Source organism: Colossoma macropomum, unplaced genomic scaffold (assembly GCF_904425465.1).
Source record: "Colossoma macropomum unplaced genomic scaffold, Colossoma_macropomum, whole genome shotgun sequence".
Lineage (NCBI taxonomy): Eukaryota > Metazoa > Chordata > Actinopteri > Characiformes > Serrasalmidae > Colossoma > Colossoma macropomum.
This window is the reverse complement of record NW_023494789.1, coordinates 39568414-39589326: the sequence shown is the minus strand read 5'-3', so window position 1 is coordinate 39589326 and position 20913 is coordinate 39568414. Positions and strand designations below refer to the sequence as shown.

The window sequence follows — 20913 nt, the reverse complement described above, 5'->3', positions numbered from 1 at the left end:
TCAGAGCACTCTGTCTCCCTTCTCTTCCTGTCTGGGACTTGGTTCAGTATTTCTGTACCTGATATTTTCACACAGAATAGGCACCTTGGCCTGATTTAGGATAGATAGAGGATACAGAGTGACCCACTTCCCTGGCAATGCTGGTCATCCCTGTGACTCTTGGTAATTAGGCCCTAAGGTTCCTTTTTTCCCTTACACTGCCTGTGTCTCTAAGTGGTAGCTATAAATGGAGAAAAGCAGTGTATTTTTAAAGTGCTTTGTCTGGGAGAGATACATTTATTTAGAGTTAAAGTCTTGGAGAAGAGAATGGTAGCAGTATGGGACCTGAGTGAGTCATTATTTGTGAGCTAGTGCTCTCCAGACTCTCGTGGGAGGCTCCCTGCATGTTTGGAATGGTTTCGTAAGGTGTTTTGGGGGCATAAAAAGAGCTCACCAGTGCTTTGTTACTTATAGCTTATCACATTTGTCATCGTAAGAATGTCAACATGACTAAAGGGTCATTTTCCTGAGTTCTGTTGTTTCAGAGTCGAGTGGGAACATCGAAAGAGGAAACCTTTAAGCCATTTGTTTACATCAACTTTATTCATTTTACTTGAAGGCCATTCCTTTTAGATGTCTCCAGAGCTCAGTGTAACCTTAATTATGCTATTAAGAGTCAATATGCAGTGCCCTCCAGAATTATTGGCCCCCTTGGTAGAGATGAGGCCGAACACCCTCAGTCATCAATCAGCATAGATTTTGTTCGTAAGAAGTCCCGGGGGTACCAATAATTTTGACAAATGTTTATTTTTTTATGGATTTTTCCCTTTGAATAATTTCACCTTGTACAAAGGTTAGAGTTCTCACATTTCTTTGTAAGTTACAAAGTTTAGTATTTTTTCACACCCTTTTTATCACATCTTATAAAATCGACAGTCCCGGTCTAAAATCTAATTGGAGTTAGAAGTTGTTGTAAAATACATGCACCTATGACCATTTCACTATGACTGAATTTTGTGTTAATGTGCCAAGTCACTGAAAAGCATTGTGCCGCTCACATTATTAAAAGATCAAGTTGTTTAAACTGAAGAGTTCACAACTTAATTTCTTAACAACTAGGCTAAAAGATAGCAAGCTAACAGGCAAAAACCGCTACTCCATCAGTGTTAAGCTCTACGTACAAAAAGTAAACAACATGTTACTTGAATGTCTTCAGAAATATTTTTGAATTGGATTAAATCCAATGTGGGGAAAATGAATGTGTGGCATCGTTAGCTTAATGCAGGAAATCCAAAGACGCGCTATCAGAAATAAGCATTCTCACTGCAGTGGTAATTTAATGAGCAGAAACTAAAAAGGTGAAGGTTTCAACATTATACGCTACTGTATTGTGATATTTATATTATGGCAAAAATGTGAAATGAAACTGCAGGGTACAGTGATTGACTGAAAGCACTTGTCCTCCATTGGCAGTCCATGGTTGCTTGGCAACAATAGTGTACTCCAAACCTGGGGTGCCCACGCTTTTTGTCTTGGCGGACAAAGTACAACAAAGTAGGCTGAATTTTTAAAAATGCATTTAACTATATTTTACTGTTTTTACATAAAATATAATTTTAAAAGGAAAATAAAACAATTTATTTATACATTTATATATAATATAAAATTATGTTTGTTCTCTCATTAGGTGAGGGGAGTATGGTTAGGGTAGCTCTCTGGCGGGCCAAATGAAACATCCTCATGGGTGAACTTTTGGCCAGTGGGTGACACTTTGAGTAGCCTTGCTCCAAATGAACTATATTTCTTGGTAGAAGAATTGTTTAATGCGATCATCATTATTATTTTTAAGAAATTACATTATTTATTGAAAATGTGTGTATCATATTTTATGTTGCTGTGCTTTTACAGAAATGATTTGTTACCACAGGTAAGAGGGTTTTATCACAGGTAAGAACTCTTATGTGATAAAATCTATTGTAGCTGCAGATTACTGATGTGTATCTCCAAGACTCTGAATCGACTACATTTGTACATGAAACACCTTCTTTCAACTTTATTAACGACAATAAAGCTGCAGTGTCACCACAACAGTATAACAATATTCCTTTAATTCCAAGCTCTGATGATGTAATCAGATAGAAGGCATCATTCACATTCCCATTGCCGGCATCTGTTTACTCATTCAATTACAAAGCTGCGTCAACACCTAATTTGTCGCACAGCAAGCAAAGCGAATGCACGTTGCACAGGTGTTTACCTCAGATGGTGCTACCTCCTCTGGAGTTTTGAACCAGTTCAAAAAGATGTCCCCGTTAATCAGCGCGCTGCACTGATATCATCTCAGGCAGGGAACCGTGCTTATGAGGTTGTGAGTAATGTTCAGGCAGGCTGACAGCGCATGTGATTGCACTCCTCCCTGATGTATTTCCATAATGCCCTGCATGCATGCACATGCATCGATGTGTAACACTGCCGAATTAGAATATTTCACGACGCCTTTCGTGCCGGCCGCGGAATATCAGAAGCATATACGCCGCCACAGAAATGTATGATAATGGTTCAAAACGCGAGAGTGCACATTTTTAACAATACGAAAATCCCTGTGCTAGGGAAGACTCAGATGTTGGCATTTTCCGCTATGAAGGTGGGTTTGGGGAGGATTATGCTAGTACGCAGTGCGTTTCGCTGACTTAACATTTAACATGCAGCCCCAGCCCCCCACCCCCCAATGGTACAGTGACATGTTCATGGATGTAATTCCTCTGATAATTTACCGTGGTATATGACTTGGCTGTGATTTAATTTTTCATAGAGTGCATGGGCTCTGGAAGCACTTAAGAGTGCAAAGGGGAGGGGGAGGAGGGAGAAAAGAAGAACCTACACGTTTTTCTACCCCCCACCCCTGTTTTCTCATCCTCTGGCTGGTCCTGGCACCGCGGTTTGTGATTTGGGTTTGTCTCTCTCTCTCTCTCTCTCTCTCTCTCTCTCTCTCTCTCTCTCTCTCTCTCTCTCCTGCTTCTGCCTCTGATGATGTCCTTTCTGCACCAGCAAGATCAGAGAGCCTGTGTGCAATTTTAATCAGTGTGGTGAGGGAGAGGGGGGTAAAAGGAGAGAGAGAAAGAGAGAGAGAGAGGCTGTGGATTGATCGTGGTAGAGAGAGAGAAAGAAAGAGGGGAAACAGAGAGAGACAGTGAAAAGGAGGGAGGGGATGAGATAGAGGGGAGGAACAGAACCTCGGTTTACGCTGTGCAGAGGCACACAGCATCAGACAGCATATGGCAGCCCTGCAGTGCTTGCAGACGAGAGAGCGTCTCTCTCAATGAGAGAGCGGGCAAGGGGGCGTGAGGAGAGGAACCGGTCGCAGAAAAAAGGGGGGCAAAAAAAGGGAAGAGGCGAGCGTGAATGGATGCATGAATGGGATTAGGATGAGGGCGTTTGTGCGGCACAGGATTGATGACTGCAGCCGAGGAAGGAAGGAGCCGCCGGTGGCTTTCAGGAGGAGGAGTGTATCATCTGGATGTTTTCGCTTTGTGAGTGGTGATTGCGGCCGCCGCTGCGACTGAGCGCACCCAGAATTGGGGATATGCAGCAGAGCCTCAGGAACGTCCGCCACAGGCAAGGAGAGACCTCAGAGCGCAACCGGACCGCAGGGCGAGAGAAGGAACCGCCTGCAGGGCTTTCCAATGGAGATATCAAGCGTACCTGCCTTCTGCTGGATCAAAGGTCGCCTCTGCTCGCTTTGATGATGATGCGCTCCACTCTGGCATGCTAGACCACCGGAGTGCGCTTGAGCCAAGAAGGACCAGTAGTCCTCGGATTAGAGCGAGTGGAAACGAGTCGTCATCAGGGGCCGGTTGATTCGGCAGTGGCCACACTTGCGAGCCTCTGATGGATTGAGGGATTCTGAATCAACAGCAGGGCAGAAGGGATAATGTGGACTTGGTAAATGTGACATGCATTTCATTTCATGAGCAGAGGTGATGCAAGGAGTCTTTCTTATCTCTAACCAGTTGGCACTGTAGCTGAATTACAGCATTGGCCCAGTGAGTTCTAGAGTGTGACAGTCAAAGGGTCTGTAATGGGTACTGTGTAAGTAAATAGTTTGGGGCATTTTGAAAAGTCCTCCTTCTGCTCTCCATTATGAGGGTCACCAACTAGGTTAGACTGAGCTTCGCAATGCAAAGTGGCATGTGCATCTGAAAGAAAGAGCACATGTATATCAGGGAGATTGCTGCTTCTTTGTATCTCGTGGTAGAGGTGAAGATCTTGTGGCGCAAAAGTTCCCTGAGAACTTTCTGATCTTCCAGTCCACTTAGGTCTGAGTAGTTTTGATTTGAATCAAAGGGGGCACAATTGTGTATCGCTCCACTATCTTCCTCTCTTTTCGAAGGACGATGCCAAATTGTCCTTCTCCACTGGACTCGCTTACTTGAAGCCGCTCTTCGAAAGGACTACCTGCCGACCTCTACCTCTGCCCTTGTCCTGGCAGCGAGGGCTCCTGGTGGCTCGCTCACCACTCTTGTCGTCTGTGTGTGTGGTGGGCCCCTGCTGCTGGTGGCCCCCTTGTCCAAGCCTGGACGCTGCCTTGCTGCTGCTGCCCTTGGCTCTGCTGGCCAAAGATGATGTGGCAGTGCCACATCTCGGCCTCTGAGTGCCGCTGCTACCGGCTCAATGGCTTCTCGCTGCTCAAACGCCTCCCTCTGTCGGCAGATGCAGCAGGGAGCCGGGTGCTGGAGCAGTCGGTGGGAGAGTGGCTGGAGCACGTGGGCTTCCCTCAGTACGAGAGCAAGCTGCTGCTCAACGGATTCGACGACCTGCGCTTCATGGTGAGTCGTCTTTTGTGCCCCACTGATGATTCAGCCAATTGATTAAATGAAGTGAAAAGCTGTAAACCACAATTCATCATTTCTCCATTTCTCCAAAGCAAGCTGGTTTGCTGTTTAAAATGCAACTGAAAGATCTGGAATCCAGTCAGAAACCAAAAGTATCCTGACACCTGCTCTTCCGAAAAAAAAGGTTTCAGTAGGGAGCTGGTCCCCCTTTTGGCCCTTCAGTTACAAGAATATTAGAGAGATCAGGCACATACGTTGAGTAAGTCTTGCTCATAAACAACACTCTAACTCGTCCACAAAAGGTTCAATGGTGCTCAGCCACTCCAGAGAACATATTTTCACTACTCCAATACTCAAGGTGGGGAGCTGGGGAGCTTTGCATCACTTCAGCTGATGCTTAGCATTGCTCATTGTGATCTCAGCTTGTGTACGGATGCTCACACTTGTCCTATTCAAGTGCCAAAACTTTGCAATGGATTACACAGCTGTACGCTTGCAGTTTAACATCAATATCAGCAATTGGCAAAGCCCAGTTCTTTAATTAGAAGATGTGTCTGGATACTTTTGGACATCCCAGGTATTGTGTGCCTACAGTGTTTGTACTGTCCAATTAATTGTGCCTAAAAATAATGATCACTAAATGATTTAAAAATTGACAAACACTGAACTTGAATGCATGTGTGCAGGGTAGCAATGTCATGGAAGATGAAGACCTTAGGGAAATTGGCATCACAGACCCGGGCCATCGGAAGAAAATTCTTCACGCAGCAAAGAGCCTACCGAAGGTGCTGTTTATAATCTTACCACCAACCAGTCAGACACACTTTTCAGGCTGAGAAGTTCTCAAAATTATTTATAGGCTTTAAAATTATGAAGGATTCTGTGAATAACCAAAAAATTGGTCATAAACAGCAAAATCCCCAGTGCTGAAAGAACTCTTACAACCTTTATCTGTGACCAGATGTATGTATGTAAACAGCATAGGTGTTAATTCAACATTGGGGATTTCATTGTGTAGTTTTTCTTCAAAATTATTGCCTAAACTGATGAAATGTTTACTGTATGTTAGGTTCAATTTCTTGAAACCCAGTGCAAGTTGTTCTTTATCTATAGGTGAAAGCTCTAGGTTGTGATGGCAGTACCTCACTAGCCTCCTGGCTGGAGAACTTAGGTCTTGGGGAGTATCTCCACAACTTCCTGTCCAGTGGCTACCGCACCCTGGAGTGTGTGAAGAACCTATGGGAGCTGGAGATTGTCAATGTAATTATCTCTTCTGAATTCCCTTTGATTAAACTAATGCGTCTTACACATTGATTTATACCAGGAACATGGTTTTTCAAAGATTCACACCAAACAAGGGAATTAAACATCAGAGCATGCTTTTCTCTTCTTCAAGTAGTACATCAGAGCTGTATTGTCTACACAATCTGCCTGTTTTAATATTTGACTATTCACAGTTGCCCATAACAGGCAGACATGCAATAAGCTATGCTTCTGATGTTGCCATATTGACTGCAGAACATATTTTTGATAGTTGGGGTTAGTACCAGTAGCTTGGTTTAGCTGGTTTAGTTTGGTTTGGTTTGACCCATAAGTAAGAGATCATAAAGAAAAAGATAAAGGTTTTTGGCTTTAATTGTGATACATGTCAAGAATATAAAGATCTGGATTTTGTATGACAGGCTAGTGGAAAAAATGTTGATTATCTGGCTGCAATGTAGGCAAATGTGAAAGTAACCAAGTGCTCAAATCCTAGTCAAAATCCTGACCAACCTATGGGTATAATTTAGTGTCGCCTAGGTAAAACCAACAGAACCAAATAAAAAATAACAGTGTCACAAACACCAAAGCTCTGGTGCAGACTTACAAAACAGTCTTAGAGTCCTGTCTCTGTTCCTTGACCACAAGTACTTAGTTAATGTGCTTATATGTGTATTTTGCAAAGGTCTAAATAGGAGCCTTCTTTGGTAGATTCCTCTTTGAGGATGAATAATGTTTGCTCTGGCCTGATTCACACTATGTTCTGTCTTGTGTAGGTGTTAAAAATTGGCCCGCTTGGCCACAGGAAGAGAATCATTGCTTCCATAGCGGAGCGACCATATGAGGAGGCACCTTCAAAGTCCAACCGCTTTGCCCAGCTCAAGGTAATGGACATGCTGCGTATCATATCATCAATGTAGAAAGTAAGTTTGTATATCTCAAATGGCAACTTTCTGCTTATATTGTTGTATTCTGTGTATCAAAAGTTGTTGTTATGTGTTCAAATGGTATCATACTTATTTGGTGTTGAACTTTTGATATTTAAATTTCTATTTAATAGAAATCGCTTGTCTAATGTCCCTCATAGAAACCATGAAATAGTTGCACATGGCTGATATTTTCACTGCTGATCTACATCTACTGCTTGAACTTGTATACACTGACAGGAGAGTGAAAGGAACAAACAGTGTTTTTAAACACTTTTTCTAATTTTCATTATCATTAAAATGATTTGTTGAGTCTTTTGACACTTTATTGCACGCCTGTTTAGTCTTTGTTATTTTCTGTCAAAATTCTTTGCCTTTATTCCTTTTTTGGCTGAAAACCAAAACTGCCATTTTGACAACTTTTTGGCCAAAATACATTTTGGTGGCCAAAATTTTGGGGCATGGATAATTTCTATTAATCCACTTGTAATGAAATGTTTACAGAGTTTAAAGAGCACCTGTCATTTTCAGATGCCAGTTCTTATGACAGTGATGATGTATAACATTTCAAACCACCATATAATATGCAATGCACACTGAAAATGTCCCTTTGCACTGCTCAGAGACTTGTGGATGCACAACATAGTACTCTCAGTGTAAAGTTCCAAGGAATTCTTGTGCTATTTTTATCTTGCTGCATTAATTATATAGTTGCGTGTGTGTTGTAGATTCAGGACCTCTTGTCCCAGAACCCCCCTCTTGGTTACATGGACCCATATACGAGTCGTTCCATGGACATGCTGCTGCCCCTGGGTGAATATGGGAGGAGAAGCAGAGCGCTGGATCAGGAGTGCAGTGTCTCGCTCCGCTCCTACAGTGAGAGGCCGCGCTCACATGTGAGTCTTCTCTCTGGTGGTAGATGGTTGCACAAGAAAGTTTGACATGTGATCTTAGCATTGTGGTGGTAGACCAGAACATTCAGCCTTTACTAGTGCAGCCTTTACTAGTACAGTCATTCTGTACCAGCACTCATTTAGAATGATTGTGAAGGAATGAGAAAAATGGCTGATTGTATGTTGGAATTGGTTTGAACAATGGTTACATTTCTGATAAATAATCTAAAAGAAAGTGAGAACTAATACATGTACCTTTCTGCATTCACCACATGGCCAAAAATATGTGGACACATCCATATGTGCTTGTTGAACAACTCATTCCAAAACCATGAGCATTAATAGGGAGTAATAGGGAGCAATAGCCTGTACTCTTCAAGGAAGGCTTTCTACTATTCTACAAAACTATATTTTGAAACATGGCTACATGTAGAGGGACCTGCCACAATATCTTGCACTGCGGGAGTAATTTTCAGTGTCATGGGCAGGACTGGGCGGGAAACCAGCCCACTGTAGGTGGGAGTGGGCTGAAGCCTGCATTATGAGAAATCCCACAAATTAATGAACAGCCTAAATAAGGCAGAACGATCACTGAATCATATATATAAACAATATTAAATGATAACAGTAAAGCAATTAAAATTAATTAAGTGATTCTAAAGAATTGCGAAGCAGCTGATCATGTGAACAGCACACAGATTCTTGTAGCTTACAGAGACGGCGGAGCCTTCAGTCTGACGGGCGACAGCTGCTAAGCCTAGCAAAACACCAAAAATAACCGTTCTGTGGTTTGATTTCTGTTTGATTTTCTGTCTGTCTGTGTTTACTGGTAATACATGGCGTTTGGTGAAGTTACATCACAGTGAGCCTGATGACCAGGACTGCCATGTTATTTCAGCAGAGAATAACGTATTTGTGAATAGACTGTGTCAGATATTGGATGTCAGCTCGTCTTGACAGAACTGCGTGGGCAGCAGTGGAACAAAGAGTTTCAGTCGCAGGCAGGAGCAGGACAAATGATTCCGATTTTTGGGGAGCGGGGTGAAATCTTCTGGGAGCAGGAGGGAGTGGGACTAAAAAACTGTCCTGCATAGACCTCTATCTACAGGGATTCCTTTTCACTTAATCACTAGAGCATTAGTGAGGTCGGGCACTGATGTTAGGTGATAAGGTGTTCCAATTCATCACAAAGATGTTGGATGAGGTGGATGCCAGTTGGATGCCAATTCTTCCACACCAAACTCACAAAATTATTTCTTTATGGATACTGCCTTGTGCATGGGGTCAGAGTCATGCTCACATAGGAAAGGGTCTTCTTCTAAATGCTGCCACAAAGTTGTATTCTCTAGATTGTGATTGTATGCTGTAGCATTAATATTTCCCTTTGCTGGAACTAAGATGCCCAACTCAAACCATGAAAAATTCCTCCAGACTTCACAGTTTTTTGCACATTCAGGTATGTAGCTTTCTGACAAACCAAGATTTGTAGCAAATACAGTACAAAGTGCTGCTGTACTACATAGAATGCATCGCAGTTAGAGTGTGATAAGCTATTTTTACACTAAATTTGTGTAACTTTAATGTAATAAGACCTTCAACATAATTTCAGTGTAGTACATCTTCATAAACTCTGTGTTTGAGCTGAAAGATGTGAGGTGAGACAAGTAACTTTAGCTGAGGTAACATACCAATAGCATTTGTCTGTTTATCTGAAAGACAGACTGCCTTTCTATGTGTAAATTTCAAGCCGTATGTGATTTACACTGTGACTTGCTGCAAAACTGAACCGTGCTCAGTGTCACTGAGCGCTAGCATGCATTGACACAGAATGACACCGAATTTTTAAACACTACAAGCTTCAGTACTTGGCCCGTTCTGTGAGCTTGTGTGGCCTACAGCTTTACGGCTGAGCTGTTGTTGCTTTTCCACTAAACAGAAATGGCTCTGATGGTTGACTGGGGCATCTTTAGCATTGCAAACCTACTTGTTGGAAAGGTAACATCCTATAATAGTGCCAAGGTGAAAGTCACTTAGCAAATCTACTACTTAGAAGAGATGTCCACATTTGGCCATTTGGTGTGTGTATATAGCTCCAGAAATCAACACATTTCACTTTGTTGTCTTCAAACTGCTCATCGTTCACACTACAGGTCAAGAGTATGGATCAGGCTGTGTTTTTTTTATTTTATTTTTTTCAAATAAATAAATTGGCAGAAAATCAGCATAACACCACATGTTTATTGACGCCGACTTTAACCAAAGAGCCTTATCTGAAATATTTAATTGGCCTGCAGCGATGTACTCTTACTCTAATGCATCACACGGGAAGAGCCATCACAGACTTTATGGACTTTCCCTTACAATGACTTGTTTTTAATTATTTATGAACTCCTAATACACCTGAATAAATCCATCAAACCCTCTGTAGCATCTGCATGTTAGAATCAGAGTAGTAGTACAGCTCTGCAGGAGCAAAGCAAAGGAAAAATCAGTTAATTATACACTTATTTTTACAGTTAGTGTTGCTTATAGCCTTTTGGCCTGTAGTGTGCTAAGTCACCACTTTGTCTTGTCTGTTATTCATGTACATGCTTCTGAAGGATCGTCATACAGATCGGCACAGGGAGTCCCGGCTAAACCTGCGGCCCACGAGCCAGTCTGCCTCCTATGCCACTGTCTCTACGTGGCACCACCATCCTGAGAAACTCATCACAGAGGCTTGTTGCTATGAAGCTAGTGTAAGTAATTTCTGTGGCTTTCTCCAGATTCAAACACGCCAGCATATGTTTTGCGTACATTTGAATGAATAATGCAACAGTTTAACCAAAGTCTTCAGAAGGTTCAGTATTTATTGATGGACTGACAGTATTAAATTCTAATCATGTACTTTGCACAACACAAGTTTAATTTGAACTGTTAAGCGTTATAATCAGTGGTGGACAGTAATGAAGTGAATGTAATTCATTACTGTACTTAAGTAGTTTTTTTTGTATATGTAATTTACTGTATTTCCATTTTGGGTGACTATTTACTTTCACTCCATTTCAAAGTCAAATATCTTACTTTTTACTCCACTACATTATGCGAAATCTGTCGTTCCTTTTGGCTTGCGTGTGTATAGAAATGTTACATGTCAAAACAAAATGAGCATGAAGCAAGCGCACCAATAAGAGTGCAGCACACACTTTGTTTTGAGCTTGTTTTGACCTGTTGGACATACCGACCCAGTGCAAGCATACGGTTCTACATCAGTGCAACAGTGTAAAAGTGTGGGAGTGTCTATTCCAACATAAATGATGGAGGAAATTAGACCACAATATAGAAATATGTACATATATGCAGTTGTGACTGGTACGTTTCTTTTTTCTGAATTTATACAAACTCTATTTCATTTTATAGTAAATTTGTTTTGGCTAGTTTATGTTTATCAACAGAGACCTACAGGTGTAATATAGTAAAGGAAAACTCATTTGTGAACCTGTGTTTAAAGCAAGTTTTTATTAAACTTGTAACTAAGTTGCAAATAAATCTTAAAATTGTTTGCCTTCAGTGTTTTGAGCTTATGATAATTTTAATAGACATCAGCATCAGACTAATTAATGACATTCTAATAAAAAGATGGGTTTACTGAGAGTGACACTGGAGTATTTTCACCTAAAATGAGTTAATGAAGCAAGAGTCTTGTTACAATCACGGTAATAGGACATCAGAGTCATAATTAATCTTTTAGTACTTTTACTTTTGATACTTAAGCACATTTGAAGGCAAATACTTTTGTACTTTTACTCAAGTGGAGGTCTAAAGGGAGGAACTTCTACTTTTACTGGAGTAATATTTTACCTTGGGTATCTCTACTTTAACTCAAGTACATGATTTGTGTACTTCGTCCACCTAAACGTTTTTCTTAAGCATGTTTGAATGTTGATGTTCTGTCTGTTGAAGACACTTTTTTTGAAGCTGGCCCCAGATCAGTAGCATAGCATTTCGAACTAGAAACTAAAAAGGGTACCACTTTAGAATAAAACCACTCTTATAAAGGGTTTATGAATGGTTTAGAATGAGTTTATGAATGGTTATTAATCAGGTTTTAAACACCTTAAAAATTATGAATAAGCAGTTATAACACATATAAAAAGGTGTGTTGCTTGCCATATATTGTGCCCACATTGATCTATACTGTTAAACCTCAGATCTTGCTCTTGACTTATCTTACATCATCTTCTCCATCATTCAGCATTAAACCTCCCAACTTCATCAGATATTCATATTTATCATATATTGCACCTCACTGTTGCCTTTTTATATTTGTGGTATAACTGATTATTAATGATTTTAAGAACCTAACTAATAACCACTAATAAGCTCATTTCAAACCATTCTTAAATCTGTTATGAGGGTAGTCTTATTGTGAAGTGCTACTGTAATTTTCAGCAACAAAATGTAATTGTAATTGTCCAACCTGCAGCAGCAGCTATGAATAAATGAATGCATTTTGAGCAGAGCATGAATAGGTCGGTTCACTATTACTCTAAAAGGTGGAAAATAGAAAAAAGGAACAAGTGTGTCCAGACATTTGACTGGTAATGTACATCATGTAGCTCCTGCATAAAATAAGTATTGTGAAAATATAGGCACTTTCTGTTGGTCATTCAAAGTCAACTGAGAGGGAATAAATCAAAGATGGTATTGTTTATGCTATGAGAAATGTCTGTCTATCCTAGTCTGAGCAGACAAAAGACTTTATTCCTAAATGGTACTGATTTAAGCATAAAACTGTGTTTGATCAGCCTGATACTTTACACTGAGCTTTTCTCTTTGTAGTATCTGGGTTCTGTGATTATCAGAGACCTGCGAGGTATTGAGTCTACTCAGGAGGCCTGTGCGAGAATACGGGTAAACACAACTACCTTTTTACTTTTCACTTTTCACATTGTATTTGAATTGATCTGGTGGCACTGTGGAAGCCCTGGTTCTTTGCTTTGACAGTCTCCATAAACAGTCCTTATTATCTGTCCTTTGGTTTGATCAATATTTTAAATCACTAGCCAATTAACTAATATAGGATAAGGTCATGAAAAAACGCTGACAAATAAACTTACCAGACTAACAAGCGCGTGTGTCTTGTAATGTCTGTCAGAAATCAAAAGACCATCGGAAAGGCCCCGTCGTAATCCTGTCCATCACTTACAGGGGAGTCAAGTTTATCGATGCAGCCACTAAGGTAAGCCAAAGGCCAAAGTCAATCAATCCAATTTAACACAAAGACACTTGTACACAGAGCATGGCCTGAAGCCACCATTAAACACCAATGCTAAAAACAGTGTCATTTCACTTTAGTCCTTTAGATGGCAAATGTTTTATAATGAAAGAAAAGTCTGTGAAATACGTAAAACGTGTGTATATACTCACCCCTGCAGGCCATTGTGGCAGAGCACGAGATCCAGAACATCTCCTGTGCTGCCCAGGACCCTGATGATCTCCGCACCTTCGCCTACATCACAAAAGATCTGAAGTCTGGGCACCACTTCTGTCATGTCTTCACCACAGTGGAAGTGGTAAGGGCTCCCATTTGGATCAGTGTAATCACTCAAACACTCAGATCGGCTCCATTTATGAAACAGATTTTATCTAAAAATGACTGTGAAAATTGATGTTTAAGTAGGGATTTATAAAATGTGATTTTGATGTGAAAATGTGCATAGATTCAAGATATTCAAATGGCAATGGCACTGCGTTACATGCGTTACAGTGTGAGATTGGTGAAAATAGTTTTTATATGTGATTGCTGAGAACTTAAGGACAAATTTAGAAAGAAATTCAGTGACGTTTTATAAATGAGGTCCCAGGACTATACTTCCCTCTGAGAGATACTGGTATTAAACTTGTAAATACAGCAGAAATTAGACTTTTATATGTTTTCTGTGTTTATGGTATGGTTTATGGTATTTGGCAAATACCCAGTTTAATCATGTTACCAGTGTAGGTGAAGGTAGTGTTTGGAGTCTTGCTCAAGGACTCCTATAGGTATAGCATGGTTTTTGCCTGGGTGGAGGGGTGAGGGGGTCAAACCCCAGTCTGCTGCATGTGGGGAGAATATCAGCCACTATGTATCTGTATCTGAAAGGACGATTAAACGGGAATTCCACAGATTTTTCAAAACGTCTGCATAATACCATCTTCACTTCCCAAAATGACAGTGAACTTACGTGTGCCCTACTAGTTTTATATGTAATGTTGTTTATGTTAAAGTAGTGGAAAATCTGAAACAAAAAGTTTTCTTTGGGTACTAGTTTGCCTTACAACACCCTGCATGTACCTCTCCACACAGATGTATTTTAAAAACCTGTTTTAGGCCACATGTGTGTAGCTCCAGTCCTGGTGGGCCCAAACACTGCAGACTTCAGCACACTGCCTCATTAAACACACCTGATTCAGCTAATCAGCTAATTAGCAAGGCCTTCATGAACTGAATTCAGAGTGTTAGATGAGGGTAAACATTGATCTCCGTAGTGCTTTGGAAGTCCCCAGTTTAACATGCCTGTTTTAGACCATAATCATCTTAAAACAATGTTTTAGGCATAAGATCTGAGGTTTAACAGTATAGATGAATGGGGGCTCATTGTTTGGCGAGCAACAGGTCACCATTGCCCTTTTTTATGCATGTGTTATAACTGCTTATTTAGGTGTTTATGATTTAATTAATACTTATTATTAACTATTAACTATTTTTAAACCTTTTAAAAACTCCTTATAGGAGTAGTCTTATTGTAAAGCGGTACTGAAAAAGGATGTTCATGGCATATCTCTAAAAGCTATTTCTTTGAACATTTAGTTACTTTAGTTAGTGTTTGTCGATGCACACCAGTCAGCTGTACACAGATTTGTTTGGGTCCTGGCTAAGACTGCAGAACGAAGATCGAATCTCCTGCTCCTACATGTCGCACAAAAACAGTATGTCTAAATGCTTAGTAATAAAAACAGCCTGTTTAATTCTAAGAGATAAAGAGAAGTTGGAAAATCTGTCAGGTAAAATTTTATTTTTCATAAAACAACATTATTTTCATTTCTCTTTTCAGTTTTTTGTTGTCAGTGAAATCTTGAATTTACTCTGAACAACATGTTCAACATTGCTCTTTCTTGTCACAGACGCAGACCTATGAGATCATTCTGACTCTAGGACAGGCGTTTGAGGTGGCCTATCAGATGGCTCTTCAGGCACAGAAGGCCCGGCGTCACAGTTCCTACGCTGGTCCAGTCTCTGAGGTCATAGAGACCAAGACCAGCAGACCGACTTCTCAGTATCGGAACAGCATGCGTCGGTCGATGGTGAGCAACCACTCAGTCTCAAACATTTACTGCGTATAACTTGGTGTCTTTCAAATAAGTTTTGAGTATGTTTACATCTTTCTGTATATCAGACGTCCTGTGTTGCATTTTCCCCTGTCCTAACTGATTTCTGTCTTCTCCTGTCCCTGGCTTGTTGTCCTGGGCCTTTAACACATATATGTGCCTCTGCTCTCGCTCCTCCTCCTTCCCAGGGTGCACCTGTACTAGAATGCCGCTGCTGCTACTGTCACACCTGCTCTGCCCACCGCCCCTCCTACCTCCCGCTGCCCTCTGTCAGCCCTGGAGTCCAGGTTCTGCACTTCTTTCATTCTTTCTTTTCATCTATCTCTCTTTCTACCCTTCCTCACATACTCGCATCTTCTCTACCAGTCATTTTCCACCCTTTAACTAATTTTCCGGCCACTTTTCATTCTTTCACCTTTCTCTACTTTGTTTAATTTACACTTTTGGTTGTCAGGCCATCAGCTTTACAACACAAATTGAAGTCCAGATACTTCTGTGAGGGTGCTGGATGTTTGTTCAGTGGGGAATGAGATAAAGAGGATCACGTCAGGGTTTCAGGTGTCCGGGTGAGAGGTTTTAGCTTGAGGATTGGCTTTTTAATGTTTTGTCTTTTGATCATACTAGGCCTATATCAACAGTTTTGCCTGGTCTGTGGTCGTGCCAAAGTAAATAGGTCTTCCTTGAGATGCCAAAATGGAACTTGCTTTTTAAGGAATTTCATTCAGACACAGTGATGTCTTTAGTCATGTCCTCTCATGGCAGGTTGTGCCCATTGGTGCAGAATATTTTCGCAAAAAAAGAAAAACTGTTCCCAAAAATGGCTTCCTTATGTTTAGAACATCCCTTTCGGCTTTTGAAAAATGCACATACTCAGATCTACTGTTCCATCTGCAGGAGGAAAATTAGAATTAGGTTTACTTACTATTTTGAAATATAAAAGGACACTCCAGCCAAAATGAAAAACGTAACCATCGCTATGGAAATATGCTTATGTGCATGCTCCAGCAGTGCAGCAGTAGTCTTCAGAGTGATTTTTCTGGTTTAAAGACTAGTAAAACCCCTATTGATGATGTATCTTGATGGTTACAGGAACTTTCTTTGGGGTAGATTTTCTGGGGCTGTTTTGAAAGCTGTTTGATGCAGAAGGAAGCTAGACAGGCTAATGTTGCAGCTAGGAAGCAGAATATCCTTTTGCAACCATGTAACTGTTGTAACTGTCTTCATATTTGGAGAGAATGGATTACTCAAATGACAAAAACAGCTCATCAGATGAGGAGGACAACAAGCTAAAAGCTACAGTTAGCAAGGTAGAGGAGTATCTAGATACCTAATCTCAGTTTAGCTTCATTCTCTGACTGAAAGGGTAAAAAAAGTTGTTCCTTTTTGTACGGTGTCAATTTTGTGCTGAATAAAGATAGAATTACTGTTTTCTTAACAATTTTGTTTGACAGCAGAGGTTAAACTATTGCTAGCTTGGTTGTCTTTAAAAGCCTATAGCTCAGTGGCGAGGAGTCAAGATTGGTTGACGCCACATGGATTTCCAGTGGTTGTTTGTATTTGCATAATGCATGCTGGGTATTGTAGTGAGAAAACATTGATGAATGGAAATATGAAAACAATATAAATTTGTGAATTCTAACAAAGTGATGTGGCTGAGAGACACAAAGCTGCAGTACAGAATCCTGCAGAACTTAGGCCAGAATGCCCTTTTAAAAAAAAATGACAGTCTTATTAACTAATATAATAGCAAATATTAAAAAGCATGCACATTTGGTGTTTATGTTGTTGGAAACTGGACCCCGGTGTTTGTTAAAAACAAAGAAATAGCTTGAAAGGATAGATCCTAAGATGGCTGAGTACATGCCATCACAGTCAGCTACAAATGTGCAGTTGAGATCATGCTAACTGCTGACCTTCTTTTCATGCAAGCTTTCCTGCCATGTTAGACAGATTTTTTTGAAGTACTGAAAATTATAAATAATTATAAAGGATGTCATTTTTAAATTGACATTACTTGTATGAGCAAATGTTCAGCTTTATCTTGATGAAAGTAATGGAATGGACAGATTCTCTCTCTATCTTAGTTCAGCCAAAGCACTGCATCATGTCCAGACACCACTTTTGGTGTGTGTTAAATGTTCAAGATGATTTCTCCTACACCGTGTCCATTCTATGGCACACGAGGTGGGCGATGCGTTGGCTGGTATCCAGTCCCGCAGTCTCACGCCACCTACCCCTCCTCCCTCCCCGGCAGATGGACCCCGCAGAGCAGGAGACGGACGTGCAGTCCTTGGGCAGCACCAGCTGGCTCTTCGACCCCCGTGACTCCTCGAGGCCGCCCAGCAGCGCCAAGTACGAGACCACCATATTCTGAAGCGGGGGTACAGCCCTAAAACCCCAGCCCCACATCCGCCACACCCCCTTCCAACTTGACCCCTTCCCCTTGCCCCCTGAGAAAACTTTATTGCCCTGTGCCTTCTCACTGTGATTTGTAGCCTCCCTCAGGGCAAGATCTATTCCCTGCACTCCCCCCAAACCTCCCAGCCCTCGCCTGTGTAGCCCTCTACTTCCACTTCCTCTTCTCCATGTTGAACTGGGTGCTGGATTTCCTGGACCCTGCCCTCCAGGTGCCCTCCTTGAATTCTCCCGTCTCGATCTGACGGCCTGCGCAATTGCCTCTGAATGGTTTAGCCTGATTTCTATCACAGTGCTGAATGTTTACGGTCCAACCTCTCATATCAGTGGGTTTTGCCGCTGTGAAGCCTCTGAGCACAAACTGAATTATAGCTGTTTATCAAGTCTTCTCATATAGTTCAGAGACCTGTAGCATTTATATCTTTACTCTTTTTTTTTTGGCTGACATGAACCAAACTATGTTAGCGACGCAAGCATTTTTCAGATCAGCACAGCAATACTGTCATGACCAGTGTTGAACATTGTTGCCAGTTCATTACCATTTCTAGATGCGATGTACAACAAATTCCCTTTCGCACTATATATTCTTTCTAGCTTGACCCACATTTCCGTAGCCTTTATTTTTCTTCACCAGTGTGCTTTTCTGTATTCCCAATTCACACCCAGTGCTTCCTCTGTCTTACCAGGCATCTGCAGCTGTGAGGGCCTCTGAAGAGCACCTATTCCAGTTTTGCACAGAAGTGTAGTCTGGGATTTGAAACGCAATAATGAGTAAAGAGGGAATCAGGGCACAGGCTTAGTAGAGTTCCGCCCCAAAACGGCACTAAACGTCCAAAACCAGATACTCCACTGTTACGTTCCTGTAAATCTTTAACATGCAAAATCATGACAATGTTGTTGGCTGCATTGATCATCCCTTGTTTTTTCCCCTCCTTACTTTAGCCTATATGTAGCATCACCAGGGCTATGACTAAGTGTGGTAAATTGCAGCATGAATTTTGAATTAACTACGGTTAATTTCTTGAAGAGTTCCAAGTGAAAATCGTGAGCAGTTTTGTATTTGTATTCTTACATTGTAACATCACTTAGTAAATACAGTATTTGTGTATATCTGTTCAAGCTCGTTTTGATTGCTGGTTTGTTTTTGTAAGTATGACCTGCTTACCTCAGTCGGAGATGTTGACAACACAGGCGTTCGTAGGAGACAAAGTGTCTCACAATTCAAATAACAGTAAACGCTTAGGCCTGCTTTGAGGTTAAAAGGATCCAACCATGGACTCAATTATGCACCATATGAGGGAATTGGAACAGTAGCAGGATGGGGGATCAAGAGGAAGATAGTCAAAACACAATGGAGTGGTTCTTATCAGCTCTTATTCTGCCTACTGCTTGCCTTTATGCGAATGAAATACAAATCAACTCCGATTCATTGGAGGAATGAAGGATGGGCTACTTTTTCCCTTCAGTCTTCAGTTTTATTCAGTCTGCATTTTATTTTTGAAGCTTCCTTGATAAGAGATGCTCCAATGGTTGTTTCTTACAGACAGATTGCCCTCTAAACAAGCAGCGTTTGAAATATTTCAGGTTTCTAGTCATCTTTTGTTGTATGTTTCTCACTGTGAATGTTCTGTGTATGGTGGGCTGTCAGTCATGCTCAAGTTGCACTGCTTGTCTCTGCTGACTCCTGTTCCTAAGGTCGACTGTTAAAACCGTGCTGGTTCCTCTGTGACCATGTTGCACATCCTCAGCCTCCTGACCATTACATCCACACGCTGTCACTTGCCATTAGCCTCTCGTTTGTTTGCCATTGTTGGTTTGCTCTCGTTTCAAAATCTGCCGCTCATTGACCACCGCTGTCCCATATCAAATCAGACCATCACATCGTACTAAATGTTAGCTTTGTATGTTTTGCTTGAGACTGTTCATTTTAGCAATATTTTTAAATCTTCTTCGATTTTGTACCATACTGCTAGAATTAGTTTAAGCAAAAGACATAAGATCCAGTTGGCTAAAGAGAAAACTTTCTGAACTCAAATATATTTCTTCCCGTGTAGCTGACTCCGCCTTTCAAGTTTCCGGACACCAAGGTGTGAATAGAAGGGGAATCAGGTGAAACGTTACGTGTGAGTGACAGATCGAGATGTCAATCATTCAGTGGCCCTAAATTGCGGCATGAAGAGAACAATCCCGTACTGTGATTACTCCTATTATGAGCTTAGACAAGGTCACAACTTGGAGGATTTGCTTGAGAGAAGGGCCTGTGCGCATCACGACTAATGTTACACAGCCACAGCATGCTAGTCTTTTATATGTTTGAATAAACTCACTATTTACTTGACTATTTAACAGCAAGAACAAGAGAGACCATCTCCGAGAGGTCGGCAACTTGGAATTTTGTGGAAAACTGTGAAAAACTGGAGTAGCATCCTAGTACTGAGCACTGTGTGAACAACTAACATTTTTAAAGTCCCATCCCCGACGCCCTCCCCCAGCCTGGGGTTTATTTAGACATGTGGAACTCCTGGACATGAAGACTGACTGCAGCAAGACAATGTACATTTAGGCTAATGGCACTGAACGTAGATTCGCCTCACTTTTACAACAAGGGAGTTAACATTCTGTTCACTATAGGGCAGCTTTTAGTATTGCTTGGATGGCTTATGTGACCTTAGAGGCAGAGCCAGTCAAAGTGCTATGAGTATGCCTGGAAAAAGAACACCTATATCAGAAATGATAAGCAAAAATAAACCTGATTTACCTTTGTAAATCAGAACACTGCATCTAAAAAATGACTATCGGAAATAAATTGACTTTGATTAAATACTCACACTGTGAAAAGGGAGGAAGGCAGCACATTTATAACTTTCACATTAGCAAGTTGTGTTATTTATGCTTAAGTGGAGCATTTCACTAATTTCTAAGCCAAAAAAAGCCCCCGTCTTCATAATCACTTGCACTGTTCTATACCAGTTGCACTTACATGTTAACACTTTTCTCTCCTAAAGCCTGAGACATCTTATTTTGTTTGCACTGAGTATTTGGGTATGATGTTAAGACTGAGACTTCATGCTAAAGAATTTGTAAAATGAACTGAACACTGGGCTATGTTAAAAGAAAATTCCTAATTTATGCTTCCCTACCCAAAATGTTCATGTCATGTAACAACTCTTTCAGTTAGTTGATAAGTCACATCAATATAAATGTCACTGACCTAATAAAATTTAAGGACATTTTCCTTTTTGCCAGTCCTTTAGCCAT

General features: G+C 41.0%; 1 protein-coding gene across 2 annotated transcripts in view; it reads left to right on the top strand.

Moving 5' to 3' along the window:
• Nucleotides 1-20711, top strand: part of anks1ab (ankyrin repeat and sterile alpha motif domain containing 1Ab) — a 33632-nt gene extending 12921 nt beyond the window's left edge. The window contains exons 3-14 of one of the 2 annotated variants that reach the window (XM_036571290.1): nt 4690-4805; nt 5498-5596; nt 5925-6071; nt 6848-6955; nt 7726-7893; nt 10491-10628; nt 12712-12783; nt 13028-13111; nt 13308-13445; nt 15037-15216; nt 15429-15527; nt 19710-20711. In XM_036571290.1, coding sequence (XP_036427183.1) covers nt 4690-4805; nt 5498-5596; nt 5925-6071; nt 6848-6955; nt 7726-7893; nt 10491-10628; nt 12712-12783; nt 13028-13111; nt 13308-13445; nt 15037-15216; nt 15429-15527; nt 19710-19748 — 1388 coding nt within the window. In that variant the 3' untranslated portion in view covers nt 19749-20711. Of the gene's footprint in view, nt 1-4689; nt 4806-5497; nt 5597-5924; nt 6072-6847; nt 6956-7725; nt 7894-10490; nt 10629-12711; nt 12784-13027; nt 13112-13307; nt 13446-15036; nt 15217-15428; nt 15528-17494 lie in introns of both variants that reach the window. The other variant, XM_036571291.1, reaches the window with a different exon arrangement.
• Nucleotides 20712-20913: the final 202 nt, after the last annotated feature.